At 35.2% G+C, this 26329-nt stretch overlaps 1 protein-coding gene across 2 annotated transcripts in view; it reads right to left on the reverse strand.

The window, feature by feature from the left end:
• LOC142348119 (lipoxygenase homology domain-containing protein 1-like) overlaps nt 1–26329 on the reverse strand; it is a 208432-nt gene that overhangs the window by 19344 nt on the left and 162759 nt on the right. For both annotated transcript variants that reach the window (XM_075399300.1, XM_075399299.1), the window contains 11 exons: nt 14611–14759; nt 13989–14173; nt 10342–10526; nt 9952–10139; nt 9506–9622; nt 8791–8971; nt 7996–8150; nt 7248–7517; nt 6448–6628; nt 991–1202; nt 391–574 (listed from right to left, as the gene is read on the reverse strand). In XM_075399300.1, coding sequence (XP_075255415.1) covers nt 391–574; nt 991–1202; nt 6448–6628; nt 7248–7517; nt 7996–8150; nt 8791–8971; nt 9506–9622; nt 9952–10139; nt 10342–10526; nt 13989–14173; nt 14611–14759 — 2007 coding nt within the window. The remainder of the gene's footprint in view (nt 1–390; nt 575–990; nt 1203–6447; nt 6629–7247; nt 7518–7995; nt 8151–8790; nt 8972–9505; nt 9623–9951; nt 10140–10341; nt 10527–13988; nt 14174–14610; nt 14760–26329) is intronic.

The raw sequence follows: 26329 nt of genomic DNA on the forward strand, positions 1-26329 counted from the left end.
CTTCAAAAAAGCTCTCCAAATGCCATAAAAATTTGAATAATATTACAAAAGTGATAGGAAATTAGTCCAACAGGGCAAAATGACAAAAACAGCTCAAAATTGCGCCTAAAAGTCTAATATTTATGTCGGATGGTCAAAAAGGCTTCCAAACTAACTAATACCAGTTTAGATAATTGAGACAAACACTTGATAAACACAGTTATCCGATAAACTTTAGTTAAAATAAAAAAAAACTACTTTTAAAAAGCCGCACGTGTTCAAATAAATTTGCTCGCTTAGAATTTAGACTTCAAATAAAGCGTCAAAAACTTCAAATATCTAGTAACCCAATCAAGGGGGATTACTAGCTTTCAGATTTTCAGTTTTGAATTGAGAGATAATCAAACTAACTGGGTTTATAATGTGAATGAGATGCATCTAGAGCACTGATAGTCCTCTCGATCATTCCATCATCCCTGTCTTTAGCCAGCCACCTCTCACAGGGGAACAATACATTAATCCCCCTCTGGGGCATGTCTACCTCCACAGACTTCAGTTGCCAGCCTTGGCTGCCAAGCACTCCGTCGTGACCAATCTGTAAAAAAAGAAGAACTAAAAAAACAGTTGCAAAATTCTTTATAGAAGCCAGCCCAATGAAAGTAGAAAAGACAAAAGGCGACAATTCATTCACTCTAAGAGTGCAAAAAATATAAAGTTGAACTCTAAAATCTCTGCCGACAGTCCAGCAATAAGTAAAAGAAACTAAAGCTACATCTCCTAATACAACATCAGCCCTGTTGGTAAATTTTAATTTAAGAAGTGATTTTTCAAATGTTCGAAATATATTCAGCTGCCATTTCAGATTGCTTTTCTGAAAATCTTAAACCTTTTTTCAGTGGGTATTGAAAAATTAGTTCCGGTTTAATACTATTAAAGATGAATTTATTATACCTGCTTGGCTGCCGCAGAGCCATATACAGCACTAGTTTGAGCCTTAAAATTAAAACTCACAGTTATCTGTTTGATCTGCTTGACATCTGGGGCTTGTATGGAGAAGGTATCAGTCATGCCGGGCGCAAAAGAAGCATCTGGGTCCAGCAGAATCAAGGGCAACTTCCCGGTCGTGTTCTTCTCTCCCTCACCAGTGATCTCAATGTAGGCATTAGCACTTGTACCCCCATCTTTGTCAGGGCCCGTCTCCACTTTGATCGTGTAAGGCACGGCTGAACAAAAATAGTGCAACTTGAGGCTAGGCTTCATTTCACCGGAAAACGAAATTGATGTCTTCATTAAATGTTTGAACAAAATGTCTTTGTGCACTGAATACTTTATTTTGTCTAATCAGAAGTACAATTGTTATTTGCCATTAAAAAAACCTCCTAATGCAAATTATAGGCATTCATGTTCTACGCCGCAAAAAGAATACAATCTAAGGTCGAGGCGAAGTTACAAATATTTGTAGAACAAAAACCGAGCAAATTTTATTATGTAAAAAAGCGCTTAACTTTAAAGATTAGAAAAATGAACTCTAAATACTGAATTCTAAAACGAAATTCTAAAACAAATTTGATATAACTGAAGCCAGAAGGCTTGTGCAATTCTGCGCGCAGCACAGAATGTGCCCAAGTGCATCTTCAATTTGACAAAACGGCTTCGCTTTTTATCAGAGAATATGTTTTTTTCGTATCATCCTAAAGTAACTAGAAGCACATTTAATGAAAAAAATTTTTTCATTGTTTTTGTTTTCTAAAAACAAATAAATTACCTTTAACATGCTCTTGTTGGGTAAAAATTGCAGAAGAAGAAATAGTTATAAGTTATTACTTTTATCGACCAATCCATCATAGAAAACAAAGTAAGACACAAAAAGAGAGTTCGGGAAAGACAGAAAAGCTGCAATAATTTTTCCACCTATTGAACCAACAATTTCTTTATCCTAGCAAATGTTTACATGCTGCGACGAGAATTTCTTCAAAATTGTGGAGTGCTCTAGTCTGTGGTAAGTTTTATAAATACAAAATTCGAGTTTGTCGAAAACTTAGAACGCCATAAACATACAATTAGGGACCAAATGTAAACCCATTGTAACTTCCTCATTTTAGCGCCCACAAAAGGTGAAAATTTATCCCGAAAACAAATTGTACTTATGTTGTCAGAAACTCAGAAATCAAAACTGTACCAACTTTAGAAACAGGGTTTGAAAATTTAAATCATAATAACTAGGTACTAATCATAATAACGTAGCCTAATTGTTGTGATAAACTTATCAATAGCTGTCTTCTGATAAACTGTTCTGCTGTCTAACTTAGATGGCTTCTGATAATGCTGTAAACATTCAACGGAAAGATAACAAGATAACTGGAAAACAAAGTAGTTAAAAAAAGGCTAAAATTTCAGAGCAGAAAGTTGACAAATTGTCTGATTATTTGCATTTCGCAATAAAAACTTGCATTTTTTTCTAATATCTTAAGATCAAAAACGTTCGAATTCTTTTCTACAGTGAAACTTGCTACACAATAGGCAAACAATTTGTAAAATAGTTTCAACATACCAGTTCAAATAAATAATCTAAAAATCATGAGTTACCGACTTTCCGTCCTAGTCTTCATTTTGAAAACAGAATATTAAGAACCCAATTTTCAGTTACAGCTACCTGTACTATTTTTGTTCCGACCCCACTTGTGGGTGGGAGGAACTATATACTCAAATGGGTTTTTTTTTGTTCAGTCAATTTTGGCCGATCGATATATTCGCCGTAGAGAAATGTGAGTGGTATCATTAAAAAGCTGGTCCAGCGTAGAATTCAAAATTAAAAAGATTTTTTTGATTTTCGTTTTTTTTCGAGGAGTTATCGAGGATTGAAGTTTTGTGTGAACACGCGATATTTGTTCACTTTTAGTGTAATTTTTCTCCAATTTAAAATATTTTCTACAACAAAAGTATTTCAAAATTAAATTTCAAGCCAAAAATGGACCAATTTGTTGTCCCTAATAGACTAAAGGCGATAAAAAAGACTAGTTCTGGTCTCATTGGGAAGTTCACTATAAAAAAAAATCGAATTCTAATTGAGAGCTCTTTTTTAAAAACTTTTTTTGCTTTTTCCAAGTCACCTGGAGACAAGTCACTGTTTATATCAAAATTCTATTAATGACAAACCTCCTTTACAGTCAAATTAAGCCCAATGAACGAAAACATCGTTTTCAAGGAATTGCTCACGTTTTTTCTTTTGGCTTCGATTCTGAGTTTTCGTAATTTTAAATGAGGTTTTACTGAATTTTTGGAGTCCTATGGCATGGATTCATTGACTAACAGTGCAATATGTTCCATAATGAGCATTAAGTGAACATTTCTAGTGCTTTGAGGGGACTGCTAATGGGTGTTAAGACTTGAAAAATAATTTTAAAATTTTTTGTTGAACATTAAAGAGTCAAACTTATTATCGTGCAGTGTAAGTCAGTCCAGGGGTGACAGCACCCTCTTCCTTCTTACTGCAACCAAACTTAATCTCGTTAGCGGTTTTATTTTCTAACTATTGATAATATGACTTCAATGACACAAGATTTCAAAAAATTTTTAAAAAAATTTGGGTTTTTTTCGTATTATTGGTTACTTTTGAAACCTTATCTCATCATCCAAAAACTGATAGCTCCCATTGGCTTAAGCAAGATGTTCAGTGGCTCACAGATAAAAATCTCATAGAAAAATTTATGGTTTAAATGGCCTCGACACGTTCTTCTCGCACTTTTCTATTGAATTTTTGGTTTTTGCCTGTTTTTGGTGTTGTTTTAATAGTCATAAGACTTAATGTGATGTCTTGTTAATAACATATGCATGACAAAAATAAATATACTCCCATCAGGGCATCATTGATTGTATTTATTGACTTCCGTTGAAAACTATTAAATTTAATGTCTGTTAATTTAAAAATAATTTTTCGATAACTTTTTTTTGAACACTAATAAATGTTAAACTTTTTTCGAGAACTTTTAGTCATTGACAGTATTGACAGGACCAACTTGCTTTATACTACAACTAAGATTATTCTGGTTAGCGGTTTTATTATCTAACTATTGGTTATATGACTTCAATGACACAAGATTTTCTTTTTTAAATTTTTTTTGATATTTTTGTATTATTGGTTACTTTTGAACTCTTATCACACTTTCCAAACATTATACACATTATCCAAATATCATTTAAATCCCGTTGGCTTCGAGGGGATGTTCAGTGGATCACCGATAAAGTTTTCAGAGAAAAGCTAATGGTTTAATTGGCTTCGACACTTTCCTCTCGCACTTTTTACCGAAATTTTGATTTTTGCCTGTTTCTGTTATTGTTTTCACAGTCATAAGACTTAATGTGATGTCAAGTTAATTATCCATGCATAACATACATCCTTTTTCCTTCCATCGGGTTATATCTGAGCGTAGATATTGAGCTCCGTTGAAAGATTTTAAGTTTAATAGATGTTAAGAGTTAAAATTAAGATTGGCAAACAAACTAATTGTCCCATCGAGGCATAATTTAGCGTATCTACTGGCATGCGTTGAAAGCTAATGAAATTAATTGCCTGGATAATACGTGTTTACTCGAAATTTTCGTGGTTCTAATGTATTTGTTTATGTTTGTTGATTTTTTGAAATTATATTGATAAATAAGTGATATCCCGTTGGTCTTAAAAACTAATTGAAAATAGAAGAGTTTATAGTGATAAGTTCATTTTTTAATGCCTTCGACACTTTTCTCGCTCAATTTTTTCTTGAATTTGCTGTTTTTGTTCTTTAGGAAGCCGTAAATTGCTGACAATTCTCATAGGCTTCTAATTGAGCATTGAAAAAACGATTTTACCCGAAGCAGTCAGTTTATCGTGAATAGTCTTAAAGTATATGATAAACATATTGAAGTTTTCTTCAAACTTTTCAGTTTTTGTTGTTCTTTTCGTCAATTTGTAACTTATATTCATCAATGACAGGTCCCATCCAATTTCTTGTAATTCAAGAGATAACATATCTATTGGTATTATTTGTCCTTGATGTTTTGTTTGTTGGACAATATGCGTTTTTCTGAGCGTTTATTGAGTGGCCAGTTTTTGTGTTTCATTTTCTCTTCTTTCAGAACAATCGCGTAATAACAGATCTCAATGGTTTTCAAATGTGGCGCAAGAAAACTTATTCAATCTCTCAGTTTAAATCCTTCAGCTGAATCAGTAGAATCGAACAATTGAATTAAAAATACATGATATTCAGATGATAGCTAATGACTTTAATGGTAGCAATAGTTTGTGTTTTCGCAAATCGTTTGTAATTTTTTGAGTTTATCTTTAGTTCGCTTCTATGGCTTAGTCTAACCAAAGACAGGTCCTTTTGGTTTTTTTAACGAGTTTTTTGTAAATAATTAAGGATTATTCAGTTAAAAGCTAATGATTTTTAAGATTTTTGAAGTTTCTTGGTGTAAAAAATGTTGATTCATTTTTAAGTTTCGCCTCACTGTTCGTTCTTTTTGTCGACTTTTTACCCAGTCTCATTAAGAAATCTTTCCATCTGCTGTATTGTTAGAAAAAAGTAAACTTGTGTATTTAAGGTTTTACCTGACTGCACTTTGGCGTTGTTACTAGGTGCTTTTAAAATTAGATATTCAATTTTTGCCGTGAAATTTTTGTTTGTGCTAATTTTGTTTTTTGTTTTTTTTTGCCTCTTAGTCTCTTTAATGTCAGATGACGTTTGCGCTATAATGAGGGATGGCCTTATGTAATTCAATTATTAGATAAGTTGTGTAACGATTGCTTTAAACTCAAACATCTATTTTTGTTATATCTTCATTTGGTTGACAATTTAGTCAAAAATGTAGATGAGCTCGGGTCGGAACATCATGTGCGAACGCACATTAACGAGCCGCATTGTTTTATCAGCTGTCAAAAGGAACTTGTTTCTTTTATTTTCTCAGAAAAATATCTTAGACGTCTAGATATTCTTTATTTATTATTATACTCTTAATCTAATAAACCTATTCCATCAGACAGAACTATTTCATCTCTTCTCTGCTTTGCCTTGAACGCATAGTGGTGAATTGCTTTTAGCTATGTCAAACTCTTGTTTTTTGTTAGGAAAAGAAACAAAAGTGACTGGACCCACAAAAGAAACAGGTGGCTGCTTTAAAATAACCTTTCGACACTTTTGTTCGGATACTCCCCCAACCCCCATATATCGCTCAGAGATCAATCTGTGGATGTTCATTTTCTTTTCAATTTTTCGTGCGGAACTTTAAATTGTTCACCGTTTTTTAATTGTAGAGTAAGAAACCATTATATGACTCCAAGTGCCACGAAATCACGTTTTATTCCGACGATGCGAAAACAGAAAGTAAAAATTTGAGTGAAAAAAAAACATTTCTGAACAAACATTGGAAACATAAACTTTTTGCTTAAAAAGCAGTCATAACAATCAAAAGTAGTTATTAACGAAATCATACTAGGTCCGTCAAAAATTGGCATTTCCATTCCCTGTTGAACAGCGCGGCTTCCCTTTCTCCTTGGACTGCCACCCATTGACATCATGGTGGAATTATTCAGATTTGAGAGAGAGCCAGAGAAACTCCTGGTCATGGAGGATCCACCAAGAGTCGATGCACTATCACGATCACCTTCGTAGCCCTGTAGGAATATAGAAATGCCTAGAATTTTAATCTTATATCGGAACTGTTCCATTTTATCCGCGACAAAAATTTTGTTTTCATTACCGTACCCTAGTTACATGGGAAATCAGTACTGAAACGGTATTCCAATTGCATATCGTCAGCTCAGTACTGTATCAGTGTATCCTGAAGGTATCCTGCTACCTCATTATGCGCAGTTTAACAACAGCTCTGAGAATCTGGCCTGGGTTACCAAATGTGAACATACTAATGAGTGTTCTTGATAAAGGTTTGTATAGCCTAATAAGATAAGAGTAGCCATCACAATTTACAAATACCATTATGGAGCTGAAAGAATGTCAGTTATAGATCTCCATATCCTACCGGGCCTATGGAGTGTAGAGCATTTTCCTTAAATCCAACACATTTTTTTCTTCAGTAGTCTTATCAGTACAAAGCTCTGACAAAGCTCTAACACGACGTTTAAATATTTCTTCAACATTTGCTTCCTTACGATCTCACGGATGATACTATTCTGTTAGTTACAATACCTAAACTATGGTATGAATCCCACAATTATGGTTCGATTAAAAAACCGTGGAAAAGAATCTTCTCAGACAACAAAAAGTGTTTCGTACTTTAGCATACAACGTGCACTCAATTTTGCCTCCTTTGCTCTTTTCCTTGCTCAGCCATCTCTCAGCGTGGAACACAGTTGCACCTGCTGCCGATTCGTCACTTTTCACCCTGCTCTTTTGTTCTTCGCCTTTTGACCTCTGAGTCTGTTGTTTGGTGACCTCTACTCTGTCCAGAAACCAGGAAGAATTGGTGATCCCGGTGTTGTCGTGTCTAATTTTCAACTTGTATAATTTACCCAAATCCACAGCTTCCAGTACAAAATGGTCCATCTGAAATCAGAACCAGAAATCAGAATGCCGTTTTTACGTACTATCGATTGGAAACAAACTTATGCATGTCTAACCTGTCCTTCAGTCAGCTTAAGTCAAAGTTATTTTGATATTATTTTGGATCTTTCCCATTAACGTTCCAAACCACCCCCACGCCCTCCCGCTTAGAGGTCAAATAACGTATTACCCCGTTGCCATAACTATACAAAATGGCGGGGGCTAAAATTTTGTGGGGGAGGGGCTATACAATGGGAAAGAGCCATTATCTCGTTCAAGCCAGATAAAAGTCGCAAACTTTCCACAAGTCCAAACATTTACACGAGACTTCAGTTTATGTATACTGATGAAATAAAAAATTTAACAAAAATTTCATGTATTTTTTTAATCAGTGAATATGATCAAAACAATCAGCCAAAATTCTATGAGGGACTAAATATAATGAAAGCCAATTGAACGAAAAATTTGAACTCTTGCGTACATTTCCCTTTTCGAACTTGTCGGTGTGTGTTGAGGACGAGGCCAGTTTTCTCTCTCCGGAATCGCCCAATTCCCCAAACAGATGGATGTATACATTGGCATCTGTTCCCGCCCCACTGACACTGCCAGTGTGAACAAACACCTCGTACTTCATACCTACAAGATAAATCACATTCTGTTCACATTTTGGAAAATCAACACCAGGCTGATTGTCAGGGTTTCCAATTTGAAATTATTTTATAGAACTGAAAAAACCCAAACTGATTAACTCAGATTTGGAACACCAAGTTGCATTACTCTAGATAATAAATTTTTCTCGTTTTGAATGGACAATGGTTTGCAACACGTATGCTAAATCATGTAGCATAATATGAAATCTACCCGACAGGTCGTCAATAGGTTCCAGGGGTCCAAGTAAAGTGATCAGCAGTACCAGCACTGTGATCAGTGGTGTAAATGAATAACATACATTAGCATGGAAAACAGGGGAAACCTCAAAAAGAGGAGATAAAATTGAACAAAATAGATACACTTGGAGATCAAATCGAACAAAAAAATTTTGCCCAGTTGGGCCAAAATTAGGCGAATTCGAAAAGCACAAGAAATCGATAGGTTGAATTCTTAGTGTGAGAAATTCTGGCAAAAAATTAGTTTTGTCCTCACAAAAGGAGCATAGAAATGAAAGTGGTACATTTATTGACGATACCTAATGAAATTCATTTCAATATACGACGCTCGCGTTTTCCTATACTTCCATGATTTTCCCAAATGCAATTCTATATAATGCACTACTAACTATTATCCAACAGTAGTGTTTCTATGTCCAGCTCCTCAAGATTGAGAGTGGCTGTCTTTGTGTTCACAGTCTCCTGTCTACTGCCTGTGGTGGGCACAAATTCCCTCACGATGGCCCCGTCCTCTTTTCCGCTGTCCAGCCACAGACCACCGCCGCAGTTGAAGACATACGTCACACTGTGCTGTAAATAGTGAAATAAACAACTATAATGCGTTATCAAAACAAATACTTCTACAGTAAGATGAGTTGAAAGTAGCGAAAAATGTAGCAGGCCACTTTTAAAAACGGTTAACGCCACCAATATACAAGAAAGCACAAAAATTTTACGACTTGCCTTGTGTCACAAAAAAAATGATAATCGCCAAATAAAAAGGCGGCTCATGAAGGGACTTTGAAGGCTACAGAGAAAAAGTTATGAACGATGGATTTCTTTCATGTTGACTGACAAAAACTTCAAGACCTAATCGGTTAGCAATCTTCTATCACATTAAAGAGTTTCCTATACTTTCATGAAATTCTCAAGTTTCTGTGAGCACTATACCGCTGGTGAGTGACTACCCATAAAAGAAAAATTGCTAGAAAATAATTATTTCTAGAAATCAAGGCGCAGTAAGAATACGTCACTCATAAGGAACTCATAAGGAAACAAGAAAACCGAAAGTGCCTAAAGCGTCGCAAGCTTGCTTAATCGCCTCAAATTACGGCAACTACTTACAGTCGGAGTAAGCAGAATCCTTCTGAGGGAGAGAAAAGCGAGGTTCCATCCACTTCCAGAAGATTGCATAGAGTGACCAATCCTCACTTTTCGTAAACACTCTTCCACGCACTCCATCTAGCAGAACACATTCTACAGTTGCATACTCATACCAAACAAAGCCAGGGCAATTGGTAAATAGAACCTTCAAATTCTCAGTCATTCTGTACAGGCTGATTTTTGTTTTGAACCGGAGAAAGATGGGGCAGAACTGATTAGGCACTAAACTTTAGATGCTTTGAATTCATTGCTTGTTCGGCAGTATAGACACAAGAACTGGTCAATACATCCAAAGTACTCAACTCGAAGTCATGCTTGACAACTCGCTGCCAAGTCTCAAAGCCAAATTTATGGAGAAAAAGTGCTTGATTCAAATTTTACTTTAAAAAGATGCAAATCAGACTAACCATCATGATAAATGTGTCTGATCCAGATCTCTGGAAGCGTTTCTTTTTCCGTCTCAGTTGCTTGTTGGGTTCTAGTGAATGTTGAGTGGTGCTAGTGTTATCCTCTCCATACACTACAGTGAAGATGTCCGCATCACAAGAGGCTCCAGAGACATCACCAGTCTGCACTTTCAACTCGTATGGAACCCCTGAAACCAACCAAGGAGTAGGTATGCACATTGACGTATAGTTGAAACCATCATAATTATTACACTAGAAATGAGGCAGTAGCCCACGCCCCAGGTTGAGCAGGTTTGAACAATAACACCTTCTGTGTGGCGTAAAACTATGTCCACAAAGCTTTATGGGAGGGGGGGGGGCAAAATAAAGCCAATTTTTGGTATGTCCTACATGGTACAAATATAGAAGTCTGTGTGTCGACACGCGTCAGTTGCCGTTCGGTGAGGGAGTCCTCCTCATCCTTGTCCAGCCATTTTCCACATGGGAATGTCCACTCCACTCCCTCAGAGAGGGACTCCACTGTCACCATCTCCAGGTACCACCCACTTCCCAAACCACTCCCATCGTGACCGATTCTGTAGACAAAAACAATTTGTGGAAAAAAAGTAATCGAGCAACACAAAAACAGAAGGAGAAATTTCATGTCAAAAATGTGTTAGTTAGAATAATGTAAAATGCAAAAACTTAACACCATTCTAGCTTCTACAAAATTCTGAAGCACACCTAACAGAAGGATGTCAGATTTGAGGTTTCATATTAGACAACTTGGGATTTCAGATCGCCTACGGTGTACCGGAAACAATATATTAGCGACGCAAGAGAGCGAGAAAACAGAATTTGACACCATAGAGAATTCAAGCTTGACGTATAAAAGACACGCAGAGGTAGTCAAAAAGAAAAACAGATGTTACAAAAATTGAAACTATCAAAAATAGTGGAGATTTGGTAAAAAGTTCTTTCCGTTTTATGCCGTCAAAACGACCACATTCATGCTAACATATACTCAAAAAACAGGTACAAGCTTAAAAGACTTCACAAGACCATTTGAATTCAAAAACTAAGTATATGACAATATAAAAAATGAAATTGATGCAAAATTTAAAACTAACTTGTTTAACATTTACGATACTTGCCCTCAAAACAATTTTGTTTGTCAAAATCTTATAAAAAAATTAATTGAAAGCTAGGTAAAACCTGGCTGTTCATATGAGAGACAAACAGATGCAGAAATACGAAATACAGAAAAGAAAATAAAGATGCAGAAAAGAAAAAATTAGAAAGTGAGACAAAAAGTTGAGAGACAAAATTGAGGTCTTTAAAAGGCAAAATTTTGTGTTCAACGCTAAAATTTGCGAAGTAGTTCAATTTTTGTATTTAGATTGGCATCATCATTCATCTCAAGAAAGAGAAAATAATCCTGCATGCAGAGAACCGTCATCTAAACAGTACAAAAAGGACAACTGAACAATTGTTCATTCAGAGAAACAGGAAAATGGAAAAAAAATATTACAACTTGCTAGTTTTATTGCTAAAGTGATTAATGCAGAACCTATCTGGACATATAATAGACAAACATGTGTGAAAAACGACAAAACAGTTTTAAAACTAAGAAAATTAACAAAAACATCAAAACAATTGCTCAAAGTCTGAAGCTACTTTTTTCAAGTCCAATTTTGTACAGCCAGAATCGACCCATTAAAACGCGCTCAAGCGGTACAAAATTTTCATCAGCCGCTAAAAAACAAGTAATAGCAAAAATTGCAAAATAGCCAGTTTTTGGCATTTCAATGACACATTCGGTAAAAAAACATATTTAAAAACTTCACGCTTGCAGAAGACCACAATTACAAGGGATCAACGCGTGTTGAATATTCATCCATTCGCAAATTTAAAACAAAACAGAAAGAAAACGTGATGAACCTCATAATTTTGGTCTTAAAAATAAATAAATAATCGATAAAACACATTAAAAGACCACAGGAGTATTATAATTGCTACGAACGTCGTTTGAGAAAAATTAAACACATCATAAAAGTCAAAACCAAGCTGGCAAATTGCCGGAAAATAGCCATCGCTGACCCGCTTGACGCAAATTGGGATTGAAACAGGAAAAGAATAAAATTAGGACAAAGAAATTGACCACAATTTCTAAGTTTTAAAGTGTACTTATTTGGCGTGTATATTCTGCATATTCGGTTAGACTCTAAAACTAGCCATAGTTCAGCCTTTAAAATGAAGGATATTTATCATAATACTAATGCCAGCCAGCAATCACTCTAATGAACTTTAATAACCTAATGCTCTTTTACTTAATGACCGGGCTTTATCGGTTTATTCCGTTTCTTTTGATTTTGCTCTTTTGGCAATGAACGTATTTGCGTCATTGCGTTTTTCAATGCGTGTGAAATTGAAAATCAATTCAAATGAAACAATGAGTGAGGTAAGTCAGAAGTCAAGCGTGAAAATCGTGACTGATGTAAAACGAAAAACGAGATCAAACGGTAAAGCGAATTAAAAAAAAACATAACAGGACAATTCCTGACGTACAATTCAAAGAATTCTCATTGACTAAACAAATATTAGACCGAGAACGGACTATAAGTGAATTGGAAAAAACAATTGTGAACACAAAAAAAATCGGATAAAAAATTTAAAAAAAAAAACAGAAAACGTTAAAACGTTAAACAAAGTTAAAATGCCGCATGTGAAAAACCACAAGCGAGAAAGGGAAATTTGGCTCAAACAAAAAACAAGGCCTATAATGAACTATGAATTGATTGTAAAAACCATTCAGAAAAAAAATTCGATCCAAAAAATCAGTAAAAATCAAAGTGAAATTGCCGCATGTGAACAAAACAGCACTAGCGAGAAAGCGAATTTTTGTTCAAACACCATTTTCTCACTCTAGTTTAAAATTAGAGCGAAAAAATTCACGCCGCAAAACCACTCGCTTTTCGCTCCACTTCCAGTTTCGGCGTGACCAAAATCACTACTCCAATTTGACTTCAAAAATCGTGAAAATGTGTGAACAGATCTTAAAAAAAAGACAGCGCACCAATACAATTCAAATTCAAAAAGGAGAGCGCCTAAATAAAAGCCGTTGAGAGGCTGACGGCAGCTATTAACAACTACTACAATCTAAACCTTTTTTAGATTTTAGCGGGTCGTAGAACCGTCTCACTAAAAATCGGATACTAATAGTGTTGGGCTCCTTCATTTTTCAAAAAATGTCATTTCGCCAGTCAGATTTGATTTCAGTTAGTGCGTACAGAAGTTATTTCATAAAATGCGCTGGGAAATCCATGAATTATCAAAAACTAACATGCTTAAAAAACACAAACTCGTGCATGCCCATATTATTCAGATTCCTCCATCCTTTTATAAGAGCAAAATTGGAGGATAAAGTTGCAGATTCAATCAGTTCAATATAGATAGAGAAACTTTAAGGGGATTTTTAGATGGCTGAACTCAACGACACAGGACTGCGAGGGAAAGCGATAACTTCGTTGAAAAAAACCTTGGTGCAAGCGGATGTACACGTATCATAACCAAACACGCCTTCTAAAAGCTTGCGTGTTAAATAAGAATGAGGCTGGAGGAATGGCAAAAGACATACAGAACAACGTAAACATTTTCGAAAGCGTCCAACTCCATTGACCTCCAACCCTTCTGATGAACGCAAGTTTGTAAACTTTGTAATGAGAGTTCTGAGATTGCACCCTACAACATGTTTCAGTCAGGAGACACAAAAGCACTCCAATTAGTTCCTCCGTAGCAAAGAATCAACGGCGATAAAGTCACTCCACGCGGTCCAAAATCTGAGCGCAATATTTGTTCAAAGTTTCAGCTTTTGTTGCATTTAATTTTTCCATATGTCGCAAAAATTTAATCAAAAATTTTTACTATAACATAATCTCAATGGAAAAGATTGACAGCCAAAAACTAGTGACAGCGAAAATTGTGCTCTAAAACCTGGAGCAAATCCTGAAAACATTAGCCAGCTTCAATTTTCTGTAAACAAAAAACGGACAACCTACGTTATGTTGGTGATATCACCCAGAGCATTTGCAGCCTCCTGTATCTGGAACGAATCACACTGTCCGTTTTCAAACATACTGCTGCTGTTAGAGCTGCCATCACCAGATGTACCCCCTCTCCAGTTCTGACTGTTTAGCCAGATGATCCCGCTGGTTTCTCTCACGCCGTGCAGGTATAAGTACACCTTAAATGAAAAAGACGAAAAATAAAGCAATAAACTCAAGCTGAAAAAATCATGTTCTCTAGAAAAATGCTATCAGTGATTACCATAAAGACACCATAGTACAAAACCGACGTTTATCTTGCAAGAGTCTTGGAATAGGAAATCGAGCGACACCCAAATTAATCATGGGCGGCTGTCTACTGACTTAATTGGCCGCTTTAGCGATTCTTCAACACACAGATTCCAAAAAAAATCTTTAAATTGGGCGCACAACCTTATATCAGAAAACCGTTGTCGATAAACATACTTCAGTTAAGTGTTTCGTACTAGAACATCAAAAGTATTTTTGTTGTTAAAAGTTGATCAGCTATATCAACTTTAGAACAAACAAAAAAACTGCTGAAGTATTTTTCAATGTTTGTATGTTCGGATTAGTAAAATTAATTCAATTCAGAAACCTTGGCGGAAGTGCCGGATGATGATTTAGTTCCAGTGTGCACATGTAGTAAGTAGTTACAAGAGAGGGCAGCAAGCTCTAATCCAAGACTATCCCGGATGGCAGTCGCTCCACCCTCGACACTACCGCTAGTTGTCAAAGTAGCAGACCCTAAAATTGAAAATCGAAATTGCGATTCGCAGCAGTCATACTTTATGACATAGGTGAAAATCAGTGATGCTCTAAGCAATGCAAGAATTGCTCAGAAGCAAAATATTTTTCACGCAAACCTCCGTCAACAAGTTTTAACATGTATTTTTAAACTATTATAAATTGTATGACAGTAGAAACAGTAATAAATCTTGTCTTACTTTCCATTCACTGAATTTTTCTAAGAAGTTAAAAATTTATCTAATATTTCTCGTTGAGAAAAAACGCGGCTTCCCAAATGCTGATTTTCCAAATAATTATTTAAGAAAATAACATGTAGACGGCTAATCTGGAGCTTGCAAAAACACCCAGTATTTACCGAAGAAAAGAAATGTAAACCACAAATCTGAATCCCACAAAGGTATTCTCTAATTTTGTAAAAGGAGGGAAAAAATCTCTGACAGAGCCGACAATTAAGCCTCGCTCAATCATCATATTAAAAAGAAGTGCAATAAGGTTGACTAAAGAAGTTTTCTGAATAGAAAGAAGAACTGTACACCTTATCTGCTCGAGAATCACATCAAAAACTCACAAAGCAACGGGAAAATATTCTCCATCTTAAATGTGCTGCGTCAAAAGTCAGTCGGAGGAAATCTCAATAAGGATTGAAAGTAACTAAAAAAAATCAGAAGACAATACAGCAAGGAGCTCGAAAAGAAATCGAAATAGAAAATGCTATCTTTTGAATTTCGACAGCAAAAATCAACAGTCAAGAGGTATCGGCATGCAAACTTGCTACAAAGCTAACAAACGAGAACAGAAAGGAAAACCTCTGTTCCAGATAGCATAGCCTCGCAAAACTGACAACTCAAGACGACGATGCAGAAGCAACTATGTATAACTTTTCCAGTCAATTATATATTAAGGCGCACTGCGAAAAAAAGATGAGAGGATCATCCCGGGTTTCTTATCGTTTATCGAAAAACGCTGAAACGTTAGTATGCGAAGAAGATAGAACTAGAAGTCTGATGTCTCACTGGACTAACATTGTGATGAAAATCCTGTGCAGACGAAAAAAAACCGATTATCAATAACTAGCTGATGTATACTCACGGCTGAGGAAAGAACAGAAGATGGAAAATTTAGAAAAATGACTCATAAAACGAGAAAACCAAACAGGCGCTTCTGAAAAATCTATTTAAAACTTGAAACATAGCCGGCAGATTGCCTAAAAATAGCCGCGATAGACGCTTGGGGCCTTCCATGAATTGAAACAAATAAAGAGATTAGATAGACAGATCGACCACCAGTCCTTTAATAGACCGCTAGACTTTTTGAGTTAGCTTTGGACTGTCATTTTTATGAGACACATAAGCTTTATAAGGAGAAAGCCCTAATAAGGCTTTTCAAAATTAGGATCTCTTCCGTTTGTGCCCCCTCAGCTTAGTGGGCGCATATTATTTGCACCCCTCAGATGCACGTGCAATATTTTTTACATAATGACTTACTATGTAATGGCACGTGCTCTGTAACTGGGGGGCGCATAAAGTACTGGGGGCACAAACGGAGAAGATCCCAAAATTAATATTCAAAATCAAAAACTCAAGAACCTAATAATCAAGAATTAGGGCATATATGTTTGGCACTACTCAGATGCACACTATTGACCTTTAACAAGAAAATGATCATAAAATATAAAGTTCCATAAGTGAGTTCAGAAAACATTATTTTTGAGAGGTAAGTCATTGAAAAAGTCAATTCCAAGAAGTCAGGGTAAGACGAAACAAAAATCTGTTAGACGAAGTAAAAAAAAAACATAGAAGGACAAGTCCTGAAATACCATCCGAAGAATTAAATAAGAAACATACCTAATGAACCTGACCAGCAGATCAATTGAACAATCCCAACCATAAAGACAAAATCTCAAAAGTTGAGAACCCAAAAGAATCAAACAAACTAAACAAAAAATACTCATTGCTGAAACTCTTGAAGCTTTTAACCTGAAGGCCATAAATGACACAATTCAAAATTATCATTAGTTCACGCACAAGCTTTGAAAGAGATTATTTTGCCACTAAAGGTAGATAAACTCGAGAGATATGACAAATGCTACAGAAAAACTGAGAAAAGAAAAATTTGAAGAAAGTTTCTATAAATCGCTGGAAAAAAGTTTAACAACCAATTTTTTGTCTCTGGAATTCTGTCAAGTAACACATCTGCAAGACTTAGAAAACCTTCGTGGGACAGTAAAGGTCGTTAAACTCAGAAAATGACAAAGAATTCTAAACATTTCAAAAAAAAAATTTTTCAAAAAGTCTTGCTAAAAATGTGACATTATAATCTTCAGAACCCTTTCATTGTCTCCGAAGACTATCCATTAACCCTATTGCAAGCATTGAGTAGCTTCACTGGCTCAAAAAGGTCCACAAAAATGTAACATGATAATAATTTTCAGAAAATTGAAAAAAAAAATAAATTTAGTCAAGATATTGCAAAAATTTGTGTTATTAATGTATTGATAACCACTCCATTACCTCTATCAACGATGCAGTAACTTATTATCAAACTCTGGAGGAGGTTCCTGGGCCCTGGTGCAGGAAAAACTCAAAAACTTTCAATACATCTTTAAAAAAAACTGGAAAAATTGCAAGTTTTATTTTGAAAACCTGCTAAAATTTGTGATATTAAAAAATTGACAACCATTTTATTACCACTAAAAATTATGCAGCAACATACTTGCAAACCTTAAAGGAGGTTCCCTGGCCAGTGAGAAAAAATACTAAATTTACAGAAATTAAAAAAAATTGCAATTTTTCTTCTAAAAAATCGTTAAATTCGAAATACTAAAATCTTGAAACTCATTCCCCATTACAAATAAAACTATGCAGTAAACTATTATCAAAACCTAGAGGAGATGCTTTGGCCATTGAGGTTAGAGAAACCCAAAAATTGACAAGAATTTTCAAACACTTGAAAAAAATTCTATCAAAAAACTGCTAAAATTTGTGATGTTAAAATGTTGAAAACCACTCCACTACCACTAGAAATTATGCAATAACCAATTATTAAAACCAAGAGGAAGCTTCTGACACCAGGGGCTGAAAAACCTCAAAAATGACAAAAATTGTCAAAAACCTTGACAAATTTGTTAAGAATTTGTATAAATTTGCGCGTATACGTTTGGAGTACCGAAACATCTAGCTCTTAAAATGGCCATAAAACGTAATTACCTCACGCAAAACACCATTATGAAGCTTCGCAAAGCTCAATTTTAGACTACTCCAACAAAAAATTGGAAAAATGACGAAAAAATGCGAAAATTTGCAACATTTTGGGCTCAAAAACTCCTAAAAATGAACCTTATAACCTTGAATTACGTTCTTCCCAGTAGCTTCAACACTCTAAGCACTTGAAGGACAACTAAACGCGGCTAAGGGCCTCTGATGAAACTTGATGCCCGCTGAAATTTACCTGTTCATCCCGTTTTGAAAGCTCAAAGTCATGAAAAGGTGTGAAAAGGTGTGACAAGTCCTGACGTACAATTCAAAGAATTTTCATAGACTAAACAGAAAACTAGACCAAGAACGAACTATGAATGGATTGGGAAAACCATTTAGAAAAAATTCCGATCCAAAAAATCGAAAGAACTGTACAGATCAAAGTGAAATTGTCGCATGTGAACAAAAAACCAATAGCGAGAAAGCGAATTTTTGTTCAAACCTCGTTTTCTCACTCTACTTTAAATTTAGAGCGAAAAGATTTCACGCCGCAAAACCACTCGCTTTTTCGCCCCACTTCCTGTTTCGGCGTGACCAAAGTCACTACTCCAATTTGACTTCAAAAATCATGAAAATGTGTGAACAGATCTTAAAAAAAAAGACAACGCCCCAATACAATTCAAATTCTTTGAATTGTAAAAAAAGACAGAGCACCAATACAATCCAATTATTGGATTGTAAAAAATTTAGGAGCGCCTGGAATTGAGGCCGCGGCTAATAAAAATTATATTTCATCCAAGTCACAACGTCTTATTATTAGCAGCTTTCTTTGTACAGAACACCATTGGTCACCTCGAAGGTTCAGGGTATTCTTGAAAGACCTTAATTTTAGTGTTAAAAGTCATTTAGAGAGCGACGTCAATCGTTTAAGACAAAACAATAATCAAACTCAATAAAGCTGTTAAGAACTGACTGTCAGTCAGTGCAAAAAATTGTTGAGCGCAATAAATGCAGTTAAAGAGGGTCGTGATCAAAACACGGTTACTGTTATGAGGTTTGCGGCGTGAAAAAATGAAGCACGAACAAGAGCGTCGGACGGCGACGGAAACATAAAACGAAAAGTCCTGAGCTAGCATTTAAAAAATTATCATAAACCAAATAAAAATGGTACCCCGAATCGACTAGTAACATGGACATATGCTTTCCGATAAAACCCACTAAAACCCTTAAAAACACAGCCGGCAGATTGCCGGAATAGCTGCGAAAGAATAGACCTGTGTGCCATATAATAGAGATAGAAACAGATACAGATCTAAATTGAAAAAAAAATCGAAGCCGCTCAAAAAACTAGGCTAAAAAACATTCAGCGATGAATTAATAAAGCTTGTTAAAATTCATTCCACAGAAGCCTCTTATTAGGGTCCATTACTGCACATAGGAGTTCCTTTGACCTTAAACAAATTCAAATTAAACTTAAGTTTTAGAGTGCAAAAGTCATTTTATTGAGTGAGGTAAGTCACGTATGATCAAAATCTAATCACGCAAATAACCTTAAAACTTTCGCTAAAGCGAGTGAGAAATGACGTCACGTGAGCAAATGCCGTTAGTGAGAGGAAGAAGTCATTCAGAAAATTTGACTTTTTCAGCTTTGCTGTGTGAACAAATGTAAAACGAAAAAAGAGCGTCAGACGACGAAACAAAAAACATAGCAGGACAAGTTTTTGAAATTGCTGCATGTGAACAACGAAATTGCTGCATGTGAACAAAAAACCACTAGCGAGAGAACGAATTTTTGTTCAAACACCGTTTTCTCACTCTACTTTAAAATTAGAGTGAAAAATATTCACGCTGTAAAACCACTCGTTTTTCGCTCCACTTTTTGTTTTCGGCGTGACCAAAATCACCACTGCAATTTGACTTCAAAAATCATGAAAATGTGTGAACAGATCTTAAAAAAAACATAGCCGGAAGAATTCCGGAAACGACTGGAACAAGAAAATTGTCCAATATTATGACTAAACAAATAGAACACTGAACCCTGAACCTCCACAAATGCCATAAAAAATAAGGAAGAACAGAAACCGCATTCAAAAACAAATTGAACAAAAAAATAGAAAAACTAAATGAGTTTTTTTAAATAGTACAAGGAAACATAGAGCCGAGTAAAGTTCCTTTGCATTTAGAGCAATGAAAATATCGCAACATAATGGGCAAGTCGTAATAGGCTAATAAACTTGTCTAAGATTTAAAAAAAAGAAAAACTGCAAAAAATAAGAAAATTGCTTCAAAATTTCTCAATGTTTCTGTCAATTTTACTAAAAAAAATATTTTATACCAAGAAAACTTGAGTCAATTGGAATATTCCTTAAGTAACAAGCTTCTATTAAATTCCCACTTAAAGCATTAAAACAAAAAAAATAGGCAAAAAAATCATTAAATTTCGTCTAAAAATCAGCAAAACTGATCAAAAACCGACAAATTATCATTAAACTCTAATTAACTACTTGAAACTTTCAATTCCTATCAAAACAAGCCTAGAACTAATACAATATCATAATCAAACCTCATAACCATCAAAAAACTGCTTTTAAATGCCGCACGTGAACAAAAAAATTTCGCTCGCTTAGAGAAAATTTGCTCACACATCAATTTCTCGCTCTCTCAAAAACAGCGGTATGAACAAAAACCACTCTCTTTTTGCTCCGCTCTTCACTTTTGTTCAGCACCAAAATCACACCAAATTTTTTCACGCGTTTCATTTCCCGCTTCAAAAATCACTCCAATAAAATTGATTAAAAAAAGGACTTTTCCAATATTCCTCTTCGAGTCGTAAAAAGACAGCGCCCAATACAATTCAAATTCTTTGAATTGTAAACAACCAAGAGCACCGCAATATAGCTACGCTCAGCTTACAGCTTCGCAGCTATAAAAACAGCAAAAAAAACCAAAGTCAAGCCCAGTTTCTAAAATTAATTTAAGGTTAGAGGGCAAAATTTGACGCAGCGATAACCACTCTATCGTTGCTCTATTCCTGCTTCATAGCGATTAAAATCAGCACTCAAAACTCAAGAACTATATTTGCAGATGAAGAAAGCCACGCCCCAATACAATGCGAACCTTTTAAATTGTATGAAAACCTAGGGGGGTTCAAGCGTTCCCCACAGTCAGGAGTTCCGCTGGGTCAATTTTCCCCCCTGTTCTTTTGTTTCCCGTGACTAATCATTTCCTTTCCCCTGCAGCGACCACCGCTTCTACGGACAATAGGCCGTGATGCATCATTTGCGTAAAAAAAAGCCTGAGGGCAGAGGTAGGGACACCTACACGGCGCGTGGATTGTTAGTAAACTCTGGGTCGCCTTACAATCATAGTCTATTGTAGGGACTGTTCTGGTTGACAAGTCTCCCCCCATGAGTCGCAGATTTGCTTAAGAAATGCAAAAGTACAGATCACGTTTTGGTCCAGTGTCAACTTTCCCAAGATAGTGGTCACGGCTAAGAAATCCTCCAAAAATGAATTTGACCAATCAAAAATTGTGCGTCGGAGTATCGAATCTAAACAATAAAACTCTTAGTCGTCAGCTGTTGCAACTGTGCTACAACCCTTGAACTTGCTTGAATGCTTGCAGAAATTAATAATCATCTTTATTTAAACAGGGAGTTTGCTTGTTCAAAGAGTGCAGTGTATGAGCTGTGGTCAAAAAAGAATGTTCAAAAAACCAACGGCAACGCGCCTTAAGCTGATCACCTAACGGTCATAGTAAAGACACTCATGTTTGAGGGAAAACGCAATTGATTTAGAAACTTGAGTGATGATTAAAAATGCATGTACCTCATCGTCATGCATGTACCTCAGCATGAAACACAATTGTTTTCTAAACGTTCTCTCATTCTCTAATTTTCACGCTGTCGGGAAACAATCTGGCTATCTACATCGTGGGAGCCGGAAGCGTATCACGCACTGCGCCAACTATTCTATGCTTACACAACAAGTAGTATACGTGTCAAATAAAGAAGTGGGTTTTCTCTAAACTGGGAAAATTGATATTTAGTCGGTTTCGTCCAATATAGACTAGGCTTCAGTCCAGTTTCCATAGACTGCCTGCCCATTCCGCCAGCCAACTTTCTTCCTCAATTTCGAAAACTTTTACTTTCTCCATGTTCAAGACCTCTTTTCCATGAAAAATGCCCAAAAACATGGAAGGATTGCTTCAATCCTCTCGGGTCGTAAGGATTGAGGGCCCTAATTTTTCTATTCGTACCAGCAGTCAAAATATCAACCCTAATCGTAGGTGCCATTCGAGAAATCCGAGTAAATGTAAGCGTAAGTGTCAGGACATAACTCTAAATCGGCAAGGCCCCTACCCCGCCAAGTCTTTGAGAATATCGAAGCGTTTCAAATGATGACGTTTGAAATTCGTTTTCTAAAAAAATTGTATGGTAACCACAACACTGCTTCGCCCAGCTGACAACTTCGCAGCTATAAACACAACCGGCAGATTGACGAAAAATAGCCACCGTTGTTTCCCGTAACCAAGATTGGGAATGAAAGAAGAGAAAAAACTAATTAAAAAAATGAGTTTTGTACACAAGCAAATTTAAAGTGCGAGTTATTTTGATGTCAATTTGGAGTTGAACATACTCCTGTTTCGTAGTGAGACGACACAGGGGCTAATATCAATTTCAATAAGCATTAGAGATGGTAACTAACAACAAAATTCGAGTAACGGGCATCTAAAATTGGGCTTTATTGGTTTATCCCGTTTCTATTTCTGATTTCGTTTTCTTTATACTGACTCTGTTCATTTTGGATTGCTTTGCTGAGCAACTGCTGTCTAAAGACAATTTTATCAAAATGAGAGAAGAGTGAAACTAGTCTAGACAAGTCAAAAAGAATTCACACAAAATTTCAACAAACTGTGAACTAAGGTAAAGCAGAAAAATTCTGGTACGATAAAGTAAAAAACATAGCAGGACACGTCCTGACGCTCAATTCAAAAAAAGTTTCATTCACTGAACAAAAATTAGACCTAGAGCGGTCTATGAGTGAATTAGGAAAACCATTTCCAAACATATCAGATAAAATAAAAAAAACAGAAATTCAATATCAAAATGCCGCAAGTGAACAAAAAAGCACTAGCGAAAAAATAAATTTGGTTCAAACAAAAAACAAGGCCTAGAATGAACTATGAATGGATTGGGTAAACCATTTAAAAAAATCCGATCCAATAAATAAATTTAAAAAATCAAGGTGAAATTGCCGCATGTGAACAAAAACCACTAACGAGAAAGCAAATTTTTGTTCAAAAAACTGTTCTCACTCTACTTTAAAATTAGAGTGAACAAATTTCACGCCGCAAAACCACTCGTTTTTTCGCTCCACTTACTCTTTTGGCATGGCCAAAATCACTACTCCGATTTGACTTCAAAATTCATGAAAATATGTAAATAGATCTTAAAAACAACATAGCCGGAGGAATTCCGCAAACGATTCGAAGGAAAAAACGCCCAAACCAATATAAGTCTTATTCTAATGAATGACCAAAATAACTAACATATCTTACTGAAATACATTAATCACATGAAAAAGTTAGAAAAAGTAAAGACGATAAAGCATGTGATACAAATTTCACATTGAGTTGCCAGTTTAATAACAACTTTTGGCGAAAACCCATGCGATACGTTTAGTTTCATTACGTTGAACCACTGAAAATTGATAGAAAAGCGAACACTAAAATTTCAAATAGGAGAAAAGTGAGGTAAGAGAAACGATATGAAGAACAAAACACAAAAATATTTAATGTATAATTGAAACAAAACTTAACCACAAATATTGAATCAACTGCCATTATGCTCAATGCAAATCAATATTTTCAAAAAAACTTTCAATACTACTTGTGGTAAAGCGTACAACAATCCAAAACATTGTCGATCTTTAAAAGTAAAAAACAAGGAACTTTTAAAAGAAAAAATATAGAAAAGTGTAATATCTGTCATGAAAAGTGCACTGAATGAATTCCATCAGCACCTCAACAAAAGTTCCTATTAAAAACTAGAACAGTAGAAGGTATCAAAAAGCACACAATCAGAAGAGTTCGACAAAACTGCAAAAAAAACACGAAAATTAGCAGAAATCTTCATAAAAATTACTCAATTATCTTTAACAAAATGACTCAAAACTAATATCAACACCAACATGCATCAAAAACAAATAAATTGAACAAAATTTGGAACAATAAGAATCCCTAAACACTATTAAAATCTGAAGCAGACAAAGAGCTTCTGAAAACAGCTTAAAATAATGCGTAAAAAATTTGTATTTTTTTTTTGTTTCACGAGAGCAAATAGAGCCAAGAAACGTTCATTGGAGAAAAAAGAGTATTGACGAGCTTCTGAAACAACATGCAAGCAAAATAGGCTAATAAACTTTTCCGAGATTAGAAAAAAAGCAACAAAACAGCAAACATTAAAAAAAATTAAATAAAAATTTCAGTTTAATGTCATTTTTTCTAACAAAGAAACCGTTTAATAACAATGAAACTGTAATCACTTGGTATCTAAAGACTCCATAATTAACATGCATCCATTCAAACACTCGGAGCCCATATAAAGTAGTTTAACAAAACAAAATGCAGAAAACTGCTAAAATTTTCTTACAATTCAGCAAAATAGCTAAAAACCACTATAAAATCAACCAAAAAATAAAATAACCGACTAACATCGGTTGAACTGCTCTCGAACGACCGGCGAGCGGTTGGCTCCGTCAGCAGCTAGCTAAAGTTTAGTGAAGCTAGCTTTAGCTTAATTGAAGGGGTCTGAGGTGAGCGCAGAAGGGGATCAATTTCTAAGAACCGCCCCTCACACCACAAGTATAGGTCTCCAAAAGTTTGGGTGAATCGCACAGTTGGAAACTAGTCAGTTGAAAGACTCTAACAGAACCTAAAGCCCACTGGGCACTACTTCTATCCCGTTACTGAGGACGAAAACTCTAATGGGACAGAGGAAGAATAGGCCAAGCAAAAAAAACGCATAAAAAGGACCAACAGGACTAATATAATTGCTACAAACTTCTTTTGGAGCAATTAACAATAATTTCCTGAAAGTGCTAGTTCAGTCATTTATAATAGATTAATTCTACTGTAATTCAGCGTTAATGAGCGTAATAGATAATGACTTCACGCCACATAACAGCCGCTGATGTGCGGTATCAACAAAAGAGTTAAGGAGAGAGAGAGAGAGAGAGTGCGAGAGACGAAACGTGAACAACAATGAGGAGGAAAGAAACCCCAATCAAAAAAGATAGAGAGAGAAAGAGACAGCTAGGGATATTTTTCATGATGAGATTTGACTCTTCGACTCTGCAACTTTTAGTTTTCTAGACTTGTTAATAATTAAATAATAAAACACTGAAAAGTGCAGAACTCTTCGGAAAAGTTTGCAGATTTTGCAATGAAAACGTTCAAAACAATTTTTCGTCTCTGGAGTTCTGTCATGTAACCCATCTGGAAGACATAAAAAGTTTTGTTAGCCAGTAATGATCGTTAAACTCAGAAAAGGACAAAAATATTCAAAAATTTTAATAATTGCTAAAATTCATAATAATTAAAAACATTTCATGGTTTCAAGAGACTATCCAGTATCCCTATTTCAAGCCATAAATAGTTTCATTGGCTTAAAGATTGATAAACTTGGAGCAAGACAATAATTTTCCAAAAATTTGAAAAAAATTAAATTTTATCAAACAATTACTAAAAAACGAGTCAAAAAATTATCTTAATCTAGAAATTTTTCGGCTCTTGAGGCTGGAGAAACCTAAAAAATGACAAATTTTTTATAAAAAACTTGTAAAAAATGCAAGTTTTATTAGAAAATGGCAGAACTTTGTGATAAAAAAAGTTGAAAACTATTCCACGACCAATAAAATTTTTCCAGTAACTTTTTATTACAACCTAATGGAAATTTTCTGAACCATGAGGCTGAAAAAACCTGAATAATGACAAATGTCAAAAAAATGAAAATACAATTTTTGTCAAAAAATACTAAAATTTGCGATGTTAAAATCTTTAAAAACATTCTATTTTATCTAGAAACTATGCAGTAAACTAATATCAAACCCTAGAGGAGATTTATTGGCTCTTGAAAAAATTGCTAAAATATGTGGTAATAAAAAGTTGAAAACTATTCCTTGGCCAATAAAAATTTTGCAGTAATTTAGTAGCGAACCCTGAAGGAGGTTTTCTAGCCCCTGGGGCTGGAAAAACTTGAAAAATGACAATAATTGTTGAAAAATTGCAAGTTTTGTGAAAAAAAATGTTAAATTTCGTGATATTAAAATGTTTGAAAACCATTCAATTACCACTGTGTTTAGAAACTTTGC

This window comes from Convolutriloba macropyga, chromosome 10, assembly GCF_964194025.1.
Source record: "Convolutriloba macropyga chromosome 10, txConMacr16.3, whole genome shotgun sequence".
Lineage (NCBI taxonomy): Eukaryota > Metazoa > Xenacoelomorpha > Acoela > Convolutidae > Convolutriloba > Convolutriloba macropyga.